The sequence below is a fragment of the Triturus cristatus genome, chromosome 9, assembly GCF_964204655.1.
Source record: "Triturus cristatus chromosome 9, aTriCri1.1, whole genome shotgun sequence".
Taxonomy (NCBI): Eukaryota; Metazoa; Chordata; class Amphibia; order Caudata; family Salamandridae; genus Triturus; species Triturus cristatus.
In genome coordinates, this window is record NC_140592.1 from 802,750,866 (window position 1) to 802,768,483 (window position 17,618).

At 41.6% G+C, this 17,618-nt stretch overlaps 1 protein-coding gene across 1 annotated transcript in view; it reads left to right on the forward strand.

Annotated features, from left to right (window-relative positions):
* The window catches only part of LOC146798868 (nesprin-2-like), a 1,144,883-nt gene that overhangs the window by 316,613 nt on the left and 810,652 nt on the right, over positions 1 to 17,618 (forward strand). The window contains exon 29 of the mRNA XM_085627789.1: positions 12,354 to 12,501. Coding sequence (XP_085483915.1) covers positions 12,354 to 12,501 — 148 coding nt within the window. The remainder of the gene's footprint in view (positions 1 to 12,353; positions 12,502 to 17,618) is intronic.

The following is a 17,618-nucleotide window of genomic DNA, read 5'->3' on the forward strand; positions in this document are numbered from 1 at the left end:
CTGGGAGACATTAGCAGCTCACTCGGCTGGCTGACCAGCCGCCATCTTGTCCTGCCTGATCACTTAATTTTAAAGGTGATTATCATTGTTGTAACTTGTTAATGTTTTGCCATACCAATAATATACTTGGGCTCTGTACTTTACATAGATATGCAAGGAAAACCCATCTTATAGTAAACAGAACTTTGTAGATCTGCTCAAAGCAAAGGTATTGAGGCCTTGCTAGTTATCCACCACACTACAGTTAGTTTACATTCATCTGATGACAGCACCAAAGTTTAGAAAGGTGAGGCAGAGAAGTAAGGCTTCTTCAGTGCTGGTCTTGATGGAATCAAATGGACCACTAGTTTCACTAATCCTCTGACATTTAGCTGACATTTAGAACTAAGCTAAACACTGCCCTGTTCTCTATTTGAGAAGCCCAGAAAGAAAAATAGGGCAGGAATTTAGCCCTAGTACATTCACCATATTTATTATATTTATGAGTGTCAGTAGGCTCTTCAGGTGAACATTGTGCGTTATAATCAACTGTCACATATTAGTTTTTAAAGCATCCTCAATATAAGAAAAAAATAACTTAACTCCTTAATAATTACAACAGTCTCAGATACAAGAAATATACATGCTTCTTGGGACATAATATTAACAGCTAACAAACCACACACCAGATGAGGGCGAAAAACTGATAGCTGATAATACACACCGACATACAGTCCACATCGCACAGGTCAATCATTAGTAACAGCGTTAAAGTACTTGTGGATGTGGGCAATCAATGTCATCCTCCATACATCATTATTGCACAAAGTGACAGTGTTTGCCGAAATAATTATTCAATATCGGTTATTATAATCGTTCTTTAAGTATCTTGGGTAGATTGAAAGCTTATATTAGCATTACATACCAGGGGTTGCACTGCGGCAGGAAAGGGCAGGCAATCATTAATGGTGTTCTCTGGTGGATATTCGAATTGACCAGTTACAAACAGTAACTGCACAGGTGGAACAGCCACCAGGGTTAGGCAGTACAGATTTGATGTTTGTACCATTGGTGAATATTCAGTTTTTCTGGATTGTCTTTCAATGAAATTGTATGCAGATAAATATAGTGTCACAACTTACATTAGTCTTGATTTCTCCTATGTGCTTTGGTTTCTGTGGTAGTATTTTGTCATCATACTGTTATTGATTTGGAATGTCCTTTTTACCTTCTGGGCCTGGTAGATTAGGTGTCTTTTGTAAAGGGCTTTATTGATTATGTAGGAGAGAATAAAGGATTACCTGAATGTATGGTTCATGAGTATAGGAAATATAAATCTATAAAAACTTTTAACATCTAAGAACATATTGGGTTCTATGCTTCAGATGGTTATGCAAATTAGAGTTAGATCATGCTTGTGAATGAAGGATGGCTGAAGCTCTAGAGTAATCCAATTCCTTTACTGCCATTGGCTTCACTTTGCCATTGGACCGTCCTATAGGTTTAGAGAACAGGCTTTCACTGTAGGCCAAACCCAAACTATTGTATTCCAATGTGTTCCTTTGAGTTGTACAGTCCTCAATGGAAGTCTGGTCCCACAGCAATGCACAGACTTATATTAATGCATTTGCCCTAATCAAAGAATCGAAAACTACACGTGGGAAATAGATGAGCCCTCACCATCTTCACCAGAAAAAAGTGAAACAATAGGCCCTTGGAGTCTCTAAATGCAAATATTTGTCACCTTCTATAGAAATATTACCTATCTAGCTCCCTAATATGTCACTTTCCAGGTATTATTGTTGTGGTTCAATTTCACTATAAATGTGTCCGTTTCTATACCCAAGTCTTGCAAGAGTCAGGATTCCTTTCTGCAGCACTTCTGGTGGGTGCTCATGTGTACTAAGAGAACTTGAAGACAAGGGGTGTTTGTCAACAGGACAATCCCGACTGGCATAGTTAGGGTCATTTAGCATCAAGAAACGTAACTAGCCTCAGTCACAAGATCCAGCACTGATGGAGAACTATGCAGCATTACCATAGAGGTAAGAACCTACATATAAGCCATGCACTGAACAAAACACTGTTACGGGGAGGAAGCCCTGGCAGCCCACTGAGAGGAACATTGCCTACTGAAAATGAAGGTCTCTAGGTGGTAAACAAAGAGCAAATGCTTCTGGTGTCAAATGGGTCATTGTTCAGGGTGATCCACAGATACGGAGCTTGCTGATAAAGAAACCCTCAGCATGTCGCCCAAGAAATCATGGGATATACGCTACATCAACATATGGAGATACTGGCAATTTAAAAGGAGGAAAAATATTTTTTCAAGAATGTTAATTTATTCAACTTCATCATCAGGAGTGATTCCCAACACAACTTCATCATCAAGAGTGATTCCCAACACGATACTAATCCTTACCAAAACTCACAGACCCCATCATACTTACTCCTGTCATCAAAATCTACTCTCACTGCAAAATTCACATTCTCACTACATCCTCCACTCAGAGCTACCACTTATCTAATATAGAAAGCTTCATAATGACAGTATCACCAACACTAAATTTAACAGCTTAGTTATGTCATTACATCTTTTTTGGGTCTTTTCATAGACCAAATGGTGAGTGTACGGATGAGGCTAGGCATATTGCCTGCACATCTTAACGACTATGAATGAAGACTGTATGGTTTGTGCATAATAGAGTGGTGGGCCGCACTTTTAATTGTAATTGTAAATGTATTTATATACAAACATCAAGATAGTACTCGTAATTGCCCTTTGTGAATTCCCAAAGTCTTAAACTTAGCCGTTTGGTCTAAGTTTAAACCTATCATCTAAGTTTACCTTTGTGAATCAGGCCCTAAGTTTACGACTATTGGTATTCACAAAAGGTATTTACAAGTAGTACCTTTACGTCCACACTCAGGCGCAATATCAGCCCGAGTGTGGAGATTCCGCTCCATGTGCGGAAAATACACTCCTCACCCGGAGTGTGCTCTCCGCAACCAGAGTGGAATCTCCACACTTGGGGCAGAGTTTCCGCCCAGAGTACATACGTAAAGATACTGCTCGTAAATGCCTTTTGTGAATACCGAAAGTCGTAAACTTAGACTTTTGGTCTACCTTCATGAATACCTAAAAGTAGCAAACTTACACAAAAGAGTAAGCTTTCCTTTGTGAGTCTGACCCTAGATATTTCTAGAAGTGGCCCTATATCGTCAAGCAAGGCGCAGAGAGGGTTGTCGGTTTTTTAGTTGCCACAGGTGTGCATTTCAGATTTGGAGGCATTCAATTTGAGGTGGCTCCAAGTCATTCATTGGTCGAGGCAATCAGCTGTTTTAATGTCCTTTGGGCTTTCCAGTTTCAGAAGTATTTCTGGGTTTTCCACATCCAGAAAGTGGTTATTTCACATTTTTGTAAAACACGGATCATTACCACATAAACATATTTTCAACATTTTCATACATAGTCATTTTACTAAACTTTTATTCAACTTCTCCCTAATTCCCATGGTCTGCTTATGAAAACCTTTCTCATATGACCCTATTTCCTTATGTGATTAGCTGGTTGATTTCATTGGATTTCCTTTGAGCTGTTATTGGTTTATATTGATGGGATTTGCACTTAGCAAACACATTCATTTAACCAATCACATTTACATGTCTTGACATTACTTTGTTTCCTATTTTTTATAAATTATTTTCATTGCTTGTTTGGCCCCCAGGCTCAATTAATTAATTAATTTAGGTCACTAAACTGCAAGCCAAAGGAAACATCAGGGACCTTTGGTTTATCTCTGTGATCAAGTGCAACTGGTTTTATGATATTTCCACTAGCTGTTCCACCAATTATATTCATACAATAATGATCGCTAAAATATTTAGAATTTTTGGGGAATTTTTTAACAGTCTGTGACTGACGGTTTTAATAGATTGTACCAGTGGTGGTGTTGCTGCAGTGGCATGTTTGAGACCCTTAGCTGCATGTGTTTCAATCTGTAGGAGTGTTCTCCGGTGACCACTCTTTGTCAAAACACTTGCTCAACATATACACATGATGAGATGAAGTACACAAAATAGAAATTATGAGCTAGTTATAGCTGATATATAGCTCTTACATTATCTAGTGTCAAGCATGAGATAGCACTTGAAATCATGGCACACAGTATTTATAGTATCTAGCATAGAGATTTGGAAAGCTGGAGCAATAAATTAAGTTCTGAGCTCAGAAGCTCCTAAGCTACTGATGCACCTATCATTTGGTGTAAACGTCTAACTATCCACACCTAATCCAACTCTAACCTAGATCATGGAGTTGATCTGGCAGTAAGTCTGGAGCTGCAGTGACTGAATCAACTGGACCCTGCCAATGACCTGACCTTCCAGTGTATGGATCCCTGCAGTAGAGGGGGCTTACAGAGGGGTCTTGTCTGTTTTTACTGACTTAGTTCAACTTGTTCCAATTTTAAGGGTAGCAGTTTAGATTAAAAACAAACTTGGTGTCCTCCATGGCTTCTCTGGGCTATGCCTGGCTAGCTGGTACAAATAGTCACAGATTGTCTAGAGTATCTGATCTGCCACTTCGAAGATACCAACTCCTTCCAAACAATTACACATCAAAAAGTGCATTTGGAGTTTAGCTAAACGTGCTGTCCAAGCAGGGTAAAATGTATCTCTAAATGTAAGTTGAATGTCACCTTCTTTCCTGTTACCATAGGGTCCATTATATCTGTCTTTTTTGTACATCTCCATGTCTGCATTTTGATTGTCCAGTCCACATGGAATACAAAAATAATTAAAGGAATGCTGAGTTAATGTTCTCATATAATCGAAGGACAGTATCCTGATATCCTGATAGTGATTTCTCACTAAAACCATCTGTAAGAGAAGACGCCACACAAGTGAACTCCATTTTCCACCATCCATCTCTACAGTAAGTGACATCACTGGTTTCCCACCAAACCATCTTTAATAAAATAAGCCACATAAGTAGTATTCATTCCCCAATGTCCATCACCACAGCATCAGCTTAGTCAGAAAATGCCATTACTTCCTGTCTTCTCTCTACTTTTGTCAACTGTAAGGCATCCTTGCAGCCAGGCTTTCCCAGCACAGAGCCATGGGCCAAAACCCTTTTGCTACAGGGTAAAAAATAATAATATGCCTCAAAAAGAACATAAACATTCACTTGGCACCCTCACAGCATATAGACCCAACCTTATGTACGTTGCACTATCCATCACCTTGAACTACCGAATACAAGTTCATTTAATGCTCATAAGTATATGCGCTGCAGGGCTCCTGGCTCTCAGCAGTGCAAATATCATTCAACCCTTATGCACTCTCTTCATCAAACAAGCATATCTCACCACTGCATCCTTGCATATCCTAGACTTCCTTCTTTCTACTTGCTATAGCATCCAGCATGCGGGCCACACTGATGAGAAGGAAAGAGCCTCTCTGTCATACCCAAGTCCACCTGACCCTGCACAAAAGTCAAACAAGCAGTACTCAACTCCATAGAACTCCTCATACGCCACTTCCAACTCACTGCTTCACAGTCTGCCACCTTTCACCTTGTCTGTAGCTCATAGACAAATTCTCGGAACTCCTCACCACCTCATCCATCCAATATGGAAATACCATTATCCTCTACAACTTTAACCTTCCCCCAAAAATAAAATATGAAAAAACAAGAGAAGCTCTTCTCAACCTGATTGACACACTCAACGTGGTGCAGCATATCACTGAATCAATATTATCCAAAGGGCACATCCTGGACCTTGCCGTCGCAACATCAGTGACCATTCAGTGCAAGAATCCCGTAACCCTAGATTGGAGCAAGCACTTTGCTATATCCATCACCCTGCTTAGTGTCCAATCAACACAACCAACACATCCAAGTTAACCTAAAAGAAATCAATAAACCTTCAGATCTTTCACAGACGTATCCATAGACAATCTAAAGTTCAAAGTCATCTTTTGCCCTTCCACCTCCACCTCTGAAGTCAACACCCTTTGAAGTGTCTTCAGCGCATTTTGGGGAAAAAATGTAAACCTTCACACTTCAACTAAAGCACAAAAATGCAACCAAACTCTTCAGAGCTCTGGTACTTCAAAGACCTCATTAACAACAAATGCTCTGTCTGCAGACAGGAAAGAAAATTCAACAGAAATCGAAAGAGAACTTGTGAGGGCTTAAACTATTGAAGTCCTCCCAACTCATCACATCAGCAACAGCCAATTACCATACCAACACTAGAAGTGAAGATGCCAATAGAAGCAGCAAAATATCTGCAAAATGATCAACTACTGCACCAACCCCCTGCCTTAGCCTCCAATCCCACATCTCATGGGCAAGTGCAAAACCATCAACCACTTACTCATTCAACTCTTCGACAACACCATACATGATTCTTCTCTGATGCCCTCTGCTCTGTGCTGCACCTCACAACGATCATCCTTCAAACCTCTGACTCCCAAAGTCCTTGCTGACATTCTTAACTCCCTCAGAGCAACCACTTATGACAATAATGCCTTACTCTCATTCTTTATTAAATCCCTCTCTGGCAAAGCTGTCCCACCCCTACTTATTTTTGTCCATCCCTCTCTCACTCAAGGCATGTTCCTAAATCTCTCATGACAGGCCAGAACATCTCACTCTTTAGCAACTCACAATCGTCGCTAATGACCACACCAACAACCGGCCCATTATTCATATATTTTTAATCTTCAAGATTATTGAAAACTCAGTTGATGCACTACTTCAAGCTTTCATCAAGTCAGACAATGCCCTCCGGACCATAGATAAGGATGAACCCTGACTCCTTATATTATTAGCCCTCTCAGCTTCCCTCAAGACTGTTGACTACTCCACCCTGTACTACTGAGAGGGATTCACTAAAAAAATTTCCTTTAGTTGTACTCCGATTTATACAAATGACACTAGTTTATTCATATGGCACCCCAGGTACCAGAATAGCCTGATCACTTGCAGAGTTACCAAGGGTTCCATCTTGTACCCTGTCATTTTCAAGATTTACATGGAGCCCTTTGGGCCTCTACCCACAGATAATATACACATTTACCAGCACGCTGCTGTGGCACAACTATATGTGAAAATCTACTCTGCTCTAGACATTCAACGCCTAAAACACTCCCTTCACCAATAGCGGCCAGAAACATAAAAATATGGTGGGGCATAATGCCCAAAAACTCACCATATGTATGTTGTTGGCCACAGGCTCCGGTCACAGTCTCTCGTTCCGGCGCTCTCCTCAGACTCGGGCAGAAAGAGAGGGACTTCCTCTCTTTGCTATGCAAATCCAACCAATACTAGAGCTGCAGCACAGCTCCAGGATTGGTTGGAGCAGGCTAACCCAGCACTCATTTTGAGGCTGGGGGCCTGCCGCTGCAATCTCTCTGCTGTTTTTCAGCCCTGGGATTGCAGGCTTTGAAGTGCGCACAACAGATTGGTCAGCTGTAGGCAGCAGGCCAATCTTTAATGTGCACTGGCAGGGGGCTGACATAAGTGCAATTGCTCTAATCAACCCTGCCACCTGCCCTCGCACTGAAGCAGTGCGAGCCTGCCACACATAATAAAATGGTATTTATTACCATTTTATGAATTTGAGTGCCTGCTGCGCTGGCAGCAGGCTGGGCGATGCTCCTCTGCCATAACGGAGGAGCCGCCGCAGCCCTTCACCTCATCCAAACCTGAGGACCAGTTCCTACCTGAAGCTTCACCCCATCAATGCAGAATTCTTGCTATTTGCCAAGAGCAACTTGAAGCAAAATCTGTCTTAAAGACATGAACATCTGTGGATTTGCATCCTAGTGTTCACCCAATGCCTAGACAATCTGATTAACCCTCGATACCGATCTTACCATCAAGGAATGCACAAACAACAAAACCTAGATGCCTGTTACCTGCACTCTTTACTTAAGATAGTGAAACCTTTTCTCCCAAAACGTGACTTCAGAAATTCTATTCAAATGCTTACACTCTTGCATCTGAATAGTAGAAATGCCCTACTCCATGACCTTTCAGATTCCCTACTAGCCCCTGTTAAGAGCATTGCACCTGCTGCATGCCTCATTGAGGGCCTAAAGAATGCTATCCCCGTTTTCCCAACACTGATGAAACTCCATATTCAAAACCAGCTACATCATCCACAGAGCATTCACAGCCGACACCCCTGCCTACTTGGCTGACATATTCCTCCATTTCTGTTTGCTCGTGGCACACCTGTAGCCAGCACAGGCCTTCTTCATCTGTGCACCTAGCATATGGAACAAGATCCCTGTTTCCATCAGGGCTGACAGAATCTGGATCCTTTTAAGAAAAGAACTGAAGACTCACATCTTTAAAGAATACAATATGATGATGCAATAGGGGGCCACTCCTGTCACATGTGGATGGTGTCTTTGCCTTTGACTCTGTACAGTGCTTTGCTGCCTTGCTGCTGGGTTTCTGCATATGAATACAACACACAGCCTTGGCACTCTACGACACACAATTTTCAATAGGAAAACAACTGAATGGAAGATATCCAGCAAACAACTAAACATCAAGGGATAATATCATTGGATGCAGAGAAGGCATTCAATGTGGTGCATTGCCATTTTCTGCTTTAGATGCTGCGAAGGTTTGGATTTGGATGAGTGTGACTGGGTGGTTTTCTTGTATCAAGATCCAAAGACAGTGTTTCGAGTTAATGTGATGACCTCTTTAAGTTTCCCTCCAAGGTACTTTGTGTTGAGCCATTAGCATTTTGGGTGTGGTGGGGTGGGTGCATTAGGGGGTTTGGTTTGACCATTGATTTACAGAAGTAGTAGATTTCCCTCTATTTCCATCTATGCTGAGGACAATCTTGTTATGCTCCCTGGGAAACTACCCCATTTATTTTCAATGTATTTGGAGAATAAAGTAGATACTCAGGATGAAAGATAAATTGGAACAAGTCCATAATATACAAGTATAAATATTGAATATTTGAGGGGGAGCTTTCTCCAAATATAAGAGTGCAAGGTGTGGGATTTTAGCGCCTTGGGATTTATTTGACACGTGGAGAGGACCTGTTTTTGGAAGAAAAAAAACTGCCACCAGTTGTGAGAAAATTTCGACTAGACGTCGCTAGATGGCAGTTATTTCCATTATTGCTGCTCAGACGAGCTGCACTCTTTAAAATGATAATGCTGCCTAACTACTGTATATAATATATAAATAAAACACTTTCTTCTCTATACCTAAAGAGACCTTTCAGGGTATGAATAGAGATCCTCTTGAATGGATGTACTCCGGGGTAGCTTAAAAATGCAGATGTGTGCCCTTCTAAACATTAGGACAGACTACTGTGGGACACAGATCTCCTGAGACATTATTGGATATATGCACCATGAGAAAAGCATCTATATGATATAGAGAGATAACAAATTAAGAACCCCTCCCTACTACACTATATACATGGTGAAAATGGGAAGGACCAACACAGAGCCTGATTCATTAAGGTACTTACGTGTAGTAAAGTTACGACTGCACTCATGGCGGAGTTTCCGTACTCGTGGCAGGATCTCCGCACTTGTGGTGGAATCTCCTCATGGCGCTCTGCCGAGAGTGTACAGTGTGGAGATTCTCCCCCGAGTGTGGAGACTATACCATGAGTACGGAGGCTCTACAGCCATAACTTTTCTAAACGTAAGCACCTACATGAATCAGGTCCACGTTGTTTGGGATGGAAGGGCAGAATAACAAGAAAATTGTCTTATGGGAAGGAAATATGTTAAAAGAAGTGGCCAATTTGAAAGGATTCTATCTTTGGAATGCAATAGGGATCACCAGGTTGGGAGATCTAATGGAGAGTCATACAATGAGATCAGTTAATAGCTTACAAACAAAATTCGGCTCATACCAGAACAACTGTACACATACATACAACTGAGACATGCATTCATGGTTCAAACTCTGGAATTGGGGGAAATTCCAGAGTCTGCTCCACTAGAGGGGAGAATACTTATGGGAGAGCTCAGGATGGGGACAATGCCTGTGACTTACAAAACTCTCATGAAGAATATGCCGGATAGGCTACGAAGTTGGAGGGACAAATGGGAGACAGACATAGGAATAATGGAAGATCTGGACTGGGAGGTGACATTGATGCACCCACGGGAGGTGGCGATCCGGTCTCCTTTTTGCCTGATTCAGTTAAAATATTTTCACAGTTCATTATTATAAGAGTAGATTGCATAAAATGGGGAGAGACCTGTCACCCACTTGTTTGAAACATGAGGTAGAGGAAGTCACATTTGTACATGCAGTCCGGGGTTGCAAAAAAGTACAGGAATATTGGCAGTTAATATTGATAGAGCAGTGACGAATCATGATGTGCAATATACTAATGCTGCTTCAGTTCATAATCCTGGAGCTACCGAACGATGTTGACCTTCCCAGACCCAAGCTAATATTCTGTATGCTGGCCCTCATAGGCGCTAACACAGATCTGGAGTGTAAGTTGACAGCACAAACTATGCCCACTGTAGGTGAATGGTGAAGGGGACTTGACATCTATATGGAGGTTGAAATGTAACGTATGAAATCAGTAGTTGCCCCTGGAAGCTCCTAAAGATATGGAAGTGGTGGCGGCACTTCTATGGTATTGGTAAATTAGAAGAAAGGGAGCGAGGTGAGGCTGTCAAAGTCAATAATGAGCAGATGGTAAGATCCTTACTAATGTGTTAATGAGATCTGTATCCATTTGTCATACTATGGTAATGGGGAAAGCAATGTACACGTGGGAGACTACTGTGTAGTTGTGATCCATTGCAAGCCTGAAGATGTAAAGCTTGTCATAATGTGTTTTCTTTGTTGTTTAACTCTTATTAAAAAATTATTTAGAAAAAAATAAGTACAACATACATATAGTGTTACCTTAACGATTTTTGGTGCCCTGGGCAAAACATAATTTGGTGCCCCCTGTTCGGAACAGCTTTCTGTTTTATTACCTTTTTTAGTGCTATTTCAAAACTGAAGGATGCAAAATAATTTTGAAATATATTTTAAACTTTAAGAAACAGGTTCATGCAAAAACAAGTGCATTGTATTTTGGGCATGGCCCCAAAAATCCTCACCAGGACACTTGGCAGAAAGAGACAGAGTCAGAAGTAGAGGAAGGTGGAGAGAAAGGAAGAGGTGGAAGTAGAAAAATAGAAACTAGTGGAGAAAAAATCACTTTCCCATGGAATTACTTAGAAGGTGAAAGCCCTAGGCAATTGCCCACTTTGCTCATGCCTTAAAACGTCTCTACAAAAATTCATAAGCTTTACAGGAGATTATGTACAATATCTAGTACAGTGGTTTCTGTGGTACAGAGTGGTTAGAGCTTAAGTATTGGATATGAGGTAGTGTGTAGTTATCCTGGAGATGAACATCAACCTTTACAGTTACTGTGACAACATCCTTTACAATTACTGTGTCCATCCTTGAAAGGGAGTTGTTGGAGCAGAGCGTGTGGACATCTTATGAATAGCAGCGTGCTGCGGTAGACGGAGTGATGTTGGAAAACCGGCAGCAGATTTGGCAGGAAAAAGATGGGTCTGACCTTCTGTAAATATGGTAGCAGGAGGACGGAAGCCCAGAGTCAGTGATGTCCTTCAGGTTAGTAAAAGTGGGTGATGGTGATGTTCCCGCCACAGGCTGGAATGACCAGGAAGCCTAGTGAGAAGGATATATATTTTGGACATTGTTCCTTTTTAATTTGCTTAGGCTGGGACACATGTAGGATTTATGCGGGATCACAGACTGAAGTTTCATGAGACTTTCTGTAAAGTGGAGGTCCTTCATTTCTGGTGGATACTATGGAACGTGGGGACCCAGGCCCAAAAAAGCTTAGTTGGTAATGACCCCAGCATCAGAGACATTCGAATTTTATGAGGAGTTTTTTGAACATGTGGGATTTCAGTTCTTTAAGCATCATGGAGAGAAAGAGGACCAGATAGAGCTCATTTGACAGTGAATTCCAGATTTGTGGGCAGCATCCATAGAAGGAGTGGATGACAGTTTGCCATCTTTAGAAATATGGTCTTGCCAGTTACAGTTTCTCCTTGATCTGCAAGGCATGCAATACTCTTGCGATTTCAGGTTGCTACAGAGATATGTTGTCTTGAAAATCTTTGCTTACAAATAATGCAAAATACCTGGTTCTCAAATGGCAATAACGAGTGTAGATGGCAGATTCCTGTCATCTGTAGTGCTATTGTAGAGTCAATTAAAGCTACTGGAATGTTCACTGTACATTGGAATGCTTGCTCTTTATGTGTGGTATTTAGATCAATTGTATTAGTTCATATCTGTCTCGTTTATTTTGCACCTGTAGAATTAAATCCTTGATGGCGGCTTTGGATATACTTGCGCCCATTGAGCACGAAGTTTCTTTTCTTTGTGAAACAAATCAGCCAGCAGAAGAAAAAGAAGTAGAACAATTTACCCTTACTGAAATTGATAATATTTTGCAGGAGTTCAAGGTAAATCACAACCTAATGAGATTATTGCTGCTACACGATTAACATGCCATACCAGTATTTTAGCATTGAGTATAGTAACTTTAAAGTTTCATTTTGCTTTGTGTCTTAACAAACTTGGAAGTGTTGAACACAAACTTTTGTATAGCTAATGTGAAATTGAATCAATTTTTGACTCATTTATTGTACTGATGTTCTTACTGTTGTAGAACCTATATCTTACTTAGTTTCAAGCTCCTGCTTTGCTTTCACATAGCTAATATTTATTTATGTCAGTCCTAGAAGCATGATTTTCTATGTAACCATCTCTTAGGGAGTCTATTTCACATAATGATGATCAACTGCCAACAGCTTCAATGCCCGCCTGATGTTGGCTCTATATATTTTCAGTGCTTGATTTGTGCCAGTGGTGGCAGGCGGTGGGCATCCACCCAACCACTGACTCAGAACAAGAGGGAGATTGGCTTAAAATGGGGAAAATAGAGAAGAATATCAAGATAGGAAAACATATGATTACAGTGCCAAAGGAAGAAAGCTGGGATGAAAAATAACCTGGAAGAGTGAGATAAATAGACTGGACGTGCAAGGTGGAGGAAGAAATATGAAGTAGAATGAAGACATGGCAAACGTGATATTTGGCTTTTAACACCATTAGCCCTTGCACATATTTTCATACAAATTGAGCACTGTATGGTGTCAGGCATATATAACATCATGACAATTTATTTCATGTGGTTCATATTGTCTCTTTTGTACCTGGGCAGATTTTGGGACTTCACGCCAAGATGACCCCGCTAATCTGTGTGTATGATAAAGGGCAAATCATTTCAGCACAGTTCAACACTTGGAGCATGGCTTTTTAATATTAATTAGTTGAAAGATACTATGCAGTTCTTGGAATTTTCTTCTGATGAGGGCCTGTGAAGTTCATAATCCTTCAGTCTGAGCTGGAACTGGGGCACATATATTCTTTGTGCAAATTGTGCCTTTTACATCCAGAGGCACTCAAGTTCAGACTAGTGGTGTCCCAGGTCAGTATGAATATAAAGGGAAACATTGCCTAAAATAAAGTGGTTTTGATCTAATGGAGACAGATCGACAAAGAACTGTCTGCTGAGGGAAAAGTCTGAGATGGAGACACCCATTAAAAACCTGTCATATTAGGGTGTCATTAGAAATAATGGGCAGTATTCAAGGTTCAGAATCATTCTTTTAATTTGGTTCAGTGCCTAACGAGCCAACATTGATAATAATCAAATAAATTCAGAAGAATTGAAATGTTTTATATAGCATATGATAAGCATATATATGTCTACCTGTTAGTCGATTTATAAAGCATAAATAGTCATACAGAAATACAAACCCACAAACAATGAAAAACTGTCAAAAATAAGTTCCATAATATCATCAATTGATCATCTAAAAGACACAGAATAGAGCAGAGCTTTTAAATCTTACTTAAAGGCTGAATAATGTGCCTGTGTTAATGCTAAGTGCTAGACAACTCTAGAGTGCATTCAACCGAAACAATTGACTGAAACATTGTGCTTCTTGTAATTTGCTATATACAATAAAAGTGTGGGCTGACATCTCCTGACATGTGGAGTTTAATTGCAGGTTATGGGGGGAGAGCCACTCCTATACATGTCATGATGCCCATATGATCCTGTACAAGGATTGTAAATGCAGATGTTTCATAAAAATACATAGCACATCATATAACGTGTTACTAGATGTACATTAAAATACAAAGATGTAATTAGGCACTTAATGCTAGAAATATAGCCAGCGAGAGCCACTCTGAATAGCCAAAAAATCTGAAAAGCGGAAAATAATCTTAAGTATTGCACCAAGAGAAAATGAATGGTAATCTCGTAGACCCTGTTTGGATTACCACAGACCAAGCAGGGGATATTGGGCCTCAGCCATGGGGGTTGAGGTTTTTTGCCTCTGATGTTCTTGGGACGTCTCTGCAAATTGTACCAAGTACGTCAACAGCATTTGACTCTCAGTAGCATTGATGGTGAACTGTCACAGGCTTTTCATGGAAGTAGTTTGCATGTGTTCAAGTCAGTCTCAGCATTCAACAAACTCATCTCTTCAATAACTGATGGTCCAAGCCACTGCTTGACTTTCATGAAGAAAATTACTTTTGATCCACACTAGAACTTAATACTATACATAAAGACACACACATGATGCAATTTAGTGTCCTGACACTTAAAGTCGGTGAGTGCCTCCTTCCACTAAGTTCTCTCCCCCAACCCCACCCGAGGACTAAGTGGTTCCCACCCCAGGTCGATACTTGCTGTGAGTAGGCTCAAGTGCAGATTAACCCCATATTTTAGTGTAAGTGCACAGTCTTAAATAGATCTCTCTTTGGTCTCACCGACGAGTCTCTCATAGTCGATAATGGGGGGTAAGCATTACTTCTGCAACTACCCGGCTCCTCTGGGACTTACCTGCTCACTACTAAGCTGAGTAAAAGCCTGCATTCTTCCTCAGCCATCTCAGTGGACCTGTCTGGCAATGTGGCTGTGATCAGGGATGGTTGCAGGGGGGGTGGTGGATCCTCTTCATGGCTGGTCCTGTGGGTGCTTGTTGCAGCCCCGCTCAGGCTGTTCGGGTTTGGACTGGTGCAACCTAACATGGCCAGACTCGGACAGAGATGGAGGCCTTGTATAGACCTCTAAGGGCCACTGTTTGGGTGATGCTGTGGTCTAGGTTGCACTGCAGCTCTGGTTCACACTGTGCAACGGCTGGGGTCATGCCACAGATTCACAATTTGGAGGCAACGGCTTAAGAAACATCAAAATCTTCAATGCTTCAGGCCCAGATCATGTCACACTTCTGAGATTGGGAACAGTGGATCAGGTTTTACACTGTTTTGCAGATAGGGTGCAGCAGCTCAGGACATGTTGCACTTCTCAGTTTGCGTACATAAGTTTAGGCTAAGTATTGGAAATGGCCCATTTTGCAGAGTCCATTTTTTCTGAATTCGTTTTTGCTGACCGTAGGACTCTGAGCACTTTACCACTGGTAAAGTGCAGGTGCTCGCACCTTAAAACATGGTAACATTGGCTTATCCCCAATTGGCTTATTTCAGATACTTCTAAATCCCTTGTGAAGTGCACTACGTGTGGCCAGGCCTATAAATCTATGCTACTAGTGGGCCTACAGCACTGATTGTACCATCCACTTAAGTAGCCCCTAACCAAGTCTCAGGCCTGCCATTGCAGAGCCTGCGTGTGCAGTTTATGCTGCCATGTCGACCTGACAAAAAGAAACCTTTAGCCAGGTCCTAACCTTCCCATTTTATATGTATAACTCACCTCTAATGTATGCCCTGGGCAACCCAGAGTGCAATGTATTTAAAAGGCAGGATATGTACTTTTAAGTTTTGCATGTTCTGGTAATGAAAAAACTCAAAAAGTCATTTTTCAGTACTGCAAGGCCTATCTCTCCAATAGGATAACATTGCAATTACCTTATTACATTTTACAAGTGTTATTTCCAATTGGGATGAGATAATCCCTTCAAGACTGGTGTCTCTGGAATCACATTTCAAAATCCAAACTTATGGTGAAGTCAGATTTAAATTGCAATTCTGAAAACGGCACATGAAGAAAGTTGGAATTTTTTTACTTTAGCCATTTGGTGCTTGCTGCCTGTCTCTGATCACATGTCTGGCGTGGGTGACAGCTGGGCTTTGTGTATTCCCCATAGACAGCCACACGCATTAGTGCTTAGGTGTGGCTTGATGAGCCATCCTGGCAGATGGGAGGGAGGAGCTGGACCCAGCTTCACTTTCACCTGAATAGGCTGCGACCTGTCCCCATGCAAAGGGCTGCATACCCCCTGTAGTGAGTCTGGAGCCAGGGCAGGAAGGGCAGGGCCTCTGTGCACTTCAAAAACCTGTTCACAACCAGGATTTAAGGTAGTGTGTTCAACTGGCCTAACTAGGTCCCTGTCCCTGTAGCCAGCCCATACTCCATCGCGGTCGGCCTGAAATTGTGACTTTGTCCCAGTCCGGCATAACCAGATATCACCAATAGCGCTTTTTGCTTCTTGGCGCAATTTTACTTAAAAGACTTGGAAAATCAATATCTCCAGTTCCAATAGCTGGATTTTTGTGGTTTTGGTCTTGTGTTATTTTTAAAGTCTATTCTATTTTTCTAAACCTGGTGTGCAATCTTTTTGTGTGGTGTTTTCATTGTTTTACTATATGAAGTGTTGCACAAATACTTTACACATTGCCTCTAAGTTTTACCTGACTGCTCTGTGCCAAGCTACCAGTGAGTGAGTGCAGGTTAATTTAGGGTTTGCCTGCCTCTTATGCTGACTCGGATTATGTTTGCTGCTTGACCAGGGCTCATACCCCAGTCAACAAGCACCCCAATTTCTAAGAATAAGCGGCAATCTTCACAATTCCTGCCAGGAATCTCCCAGGAGGGTCTTGGCACTCTGACATCAGGTCACACACCTTACTCTATACAGTCCTTCTCTTCTGCCCGCCTACTGCACTGGAATCACACGCCCACTCGCTCCTCCTGGACAGCCGCTCCTCCAACAGGTATGGAAGGGTCCTTCACTCTCTCATCAGGCAGGCTCGTTTCTAGGCAATTCAGAACACATAATCTGCTGTTCAGCAAGCGGTAGACTTAGATGATATCCCCTCACCTCTGGGAAGATGGCTGTTAGGCAGACGCGAGCTCTGGTTGCACGGACATCCTCTAAGTAATCTGGGGAGCATTCTTTCCTTGGTTATTGAGAGCATGGAACTTGAACAACAAGTGGGTAAGTAGGAAAGAAATGTGGATCCATTTTCAGAACTGGTTTGAGTTGGTTCTTCTTGTAAGTGTCCTCTTCAGGCTGCTCTCCAGACACAACCTCAGTGTAGTATGATACTCCTAGAGGTAGGGTAGATTCCACCCTGTAGTTCCCACAACAGAAGCCCAAAGAGGTGTGAGTTTTTTACACCTGGCTATTATCAGCCACACTGAAGAGCAATCAATCAGGGAAAGAACAAAAGGCTAGCACACCTAAGGTGTCCCTTTCACCTTGAACAACATAGAGTGCAGTCTCACCATTCTTCTCCAAACATCTGCCAAATGGCAATG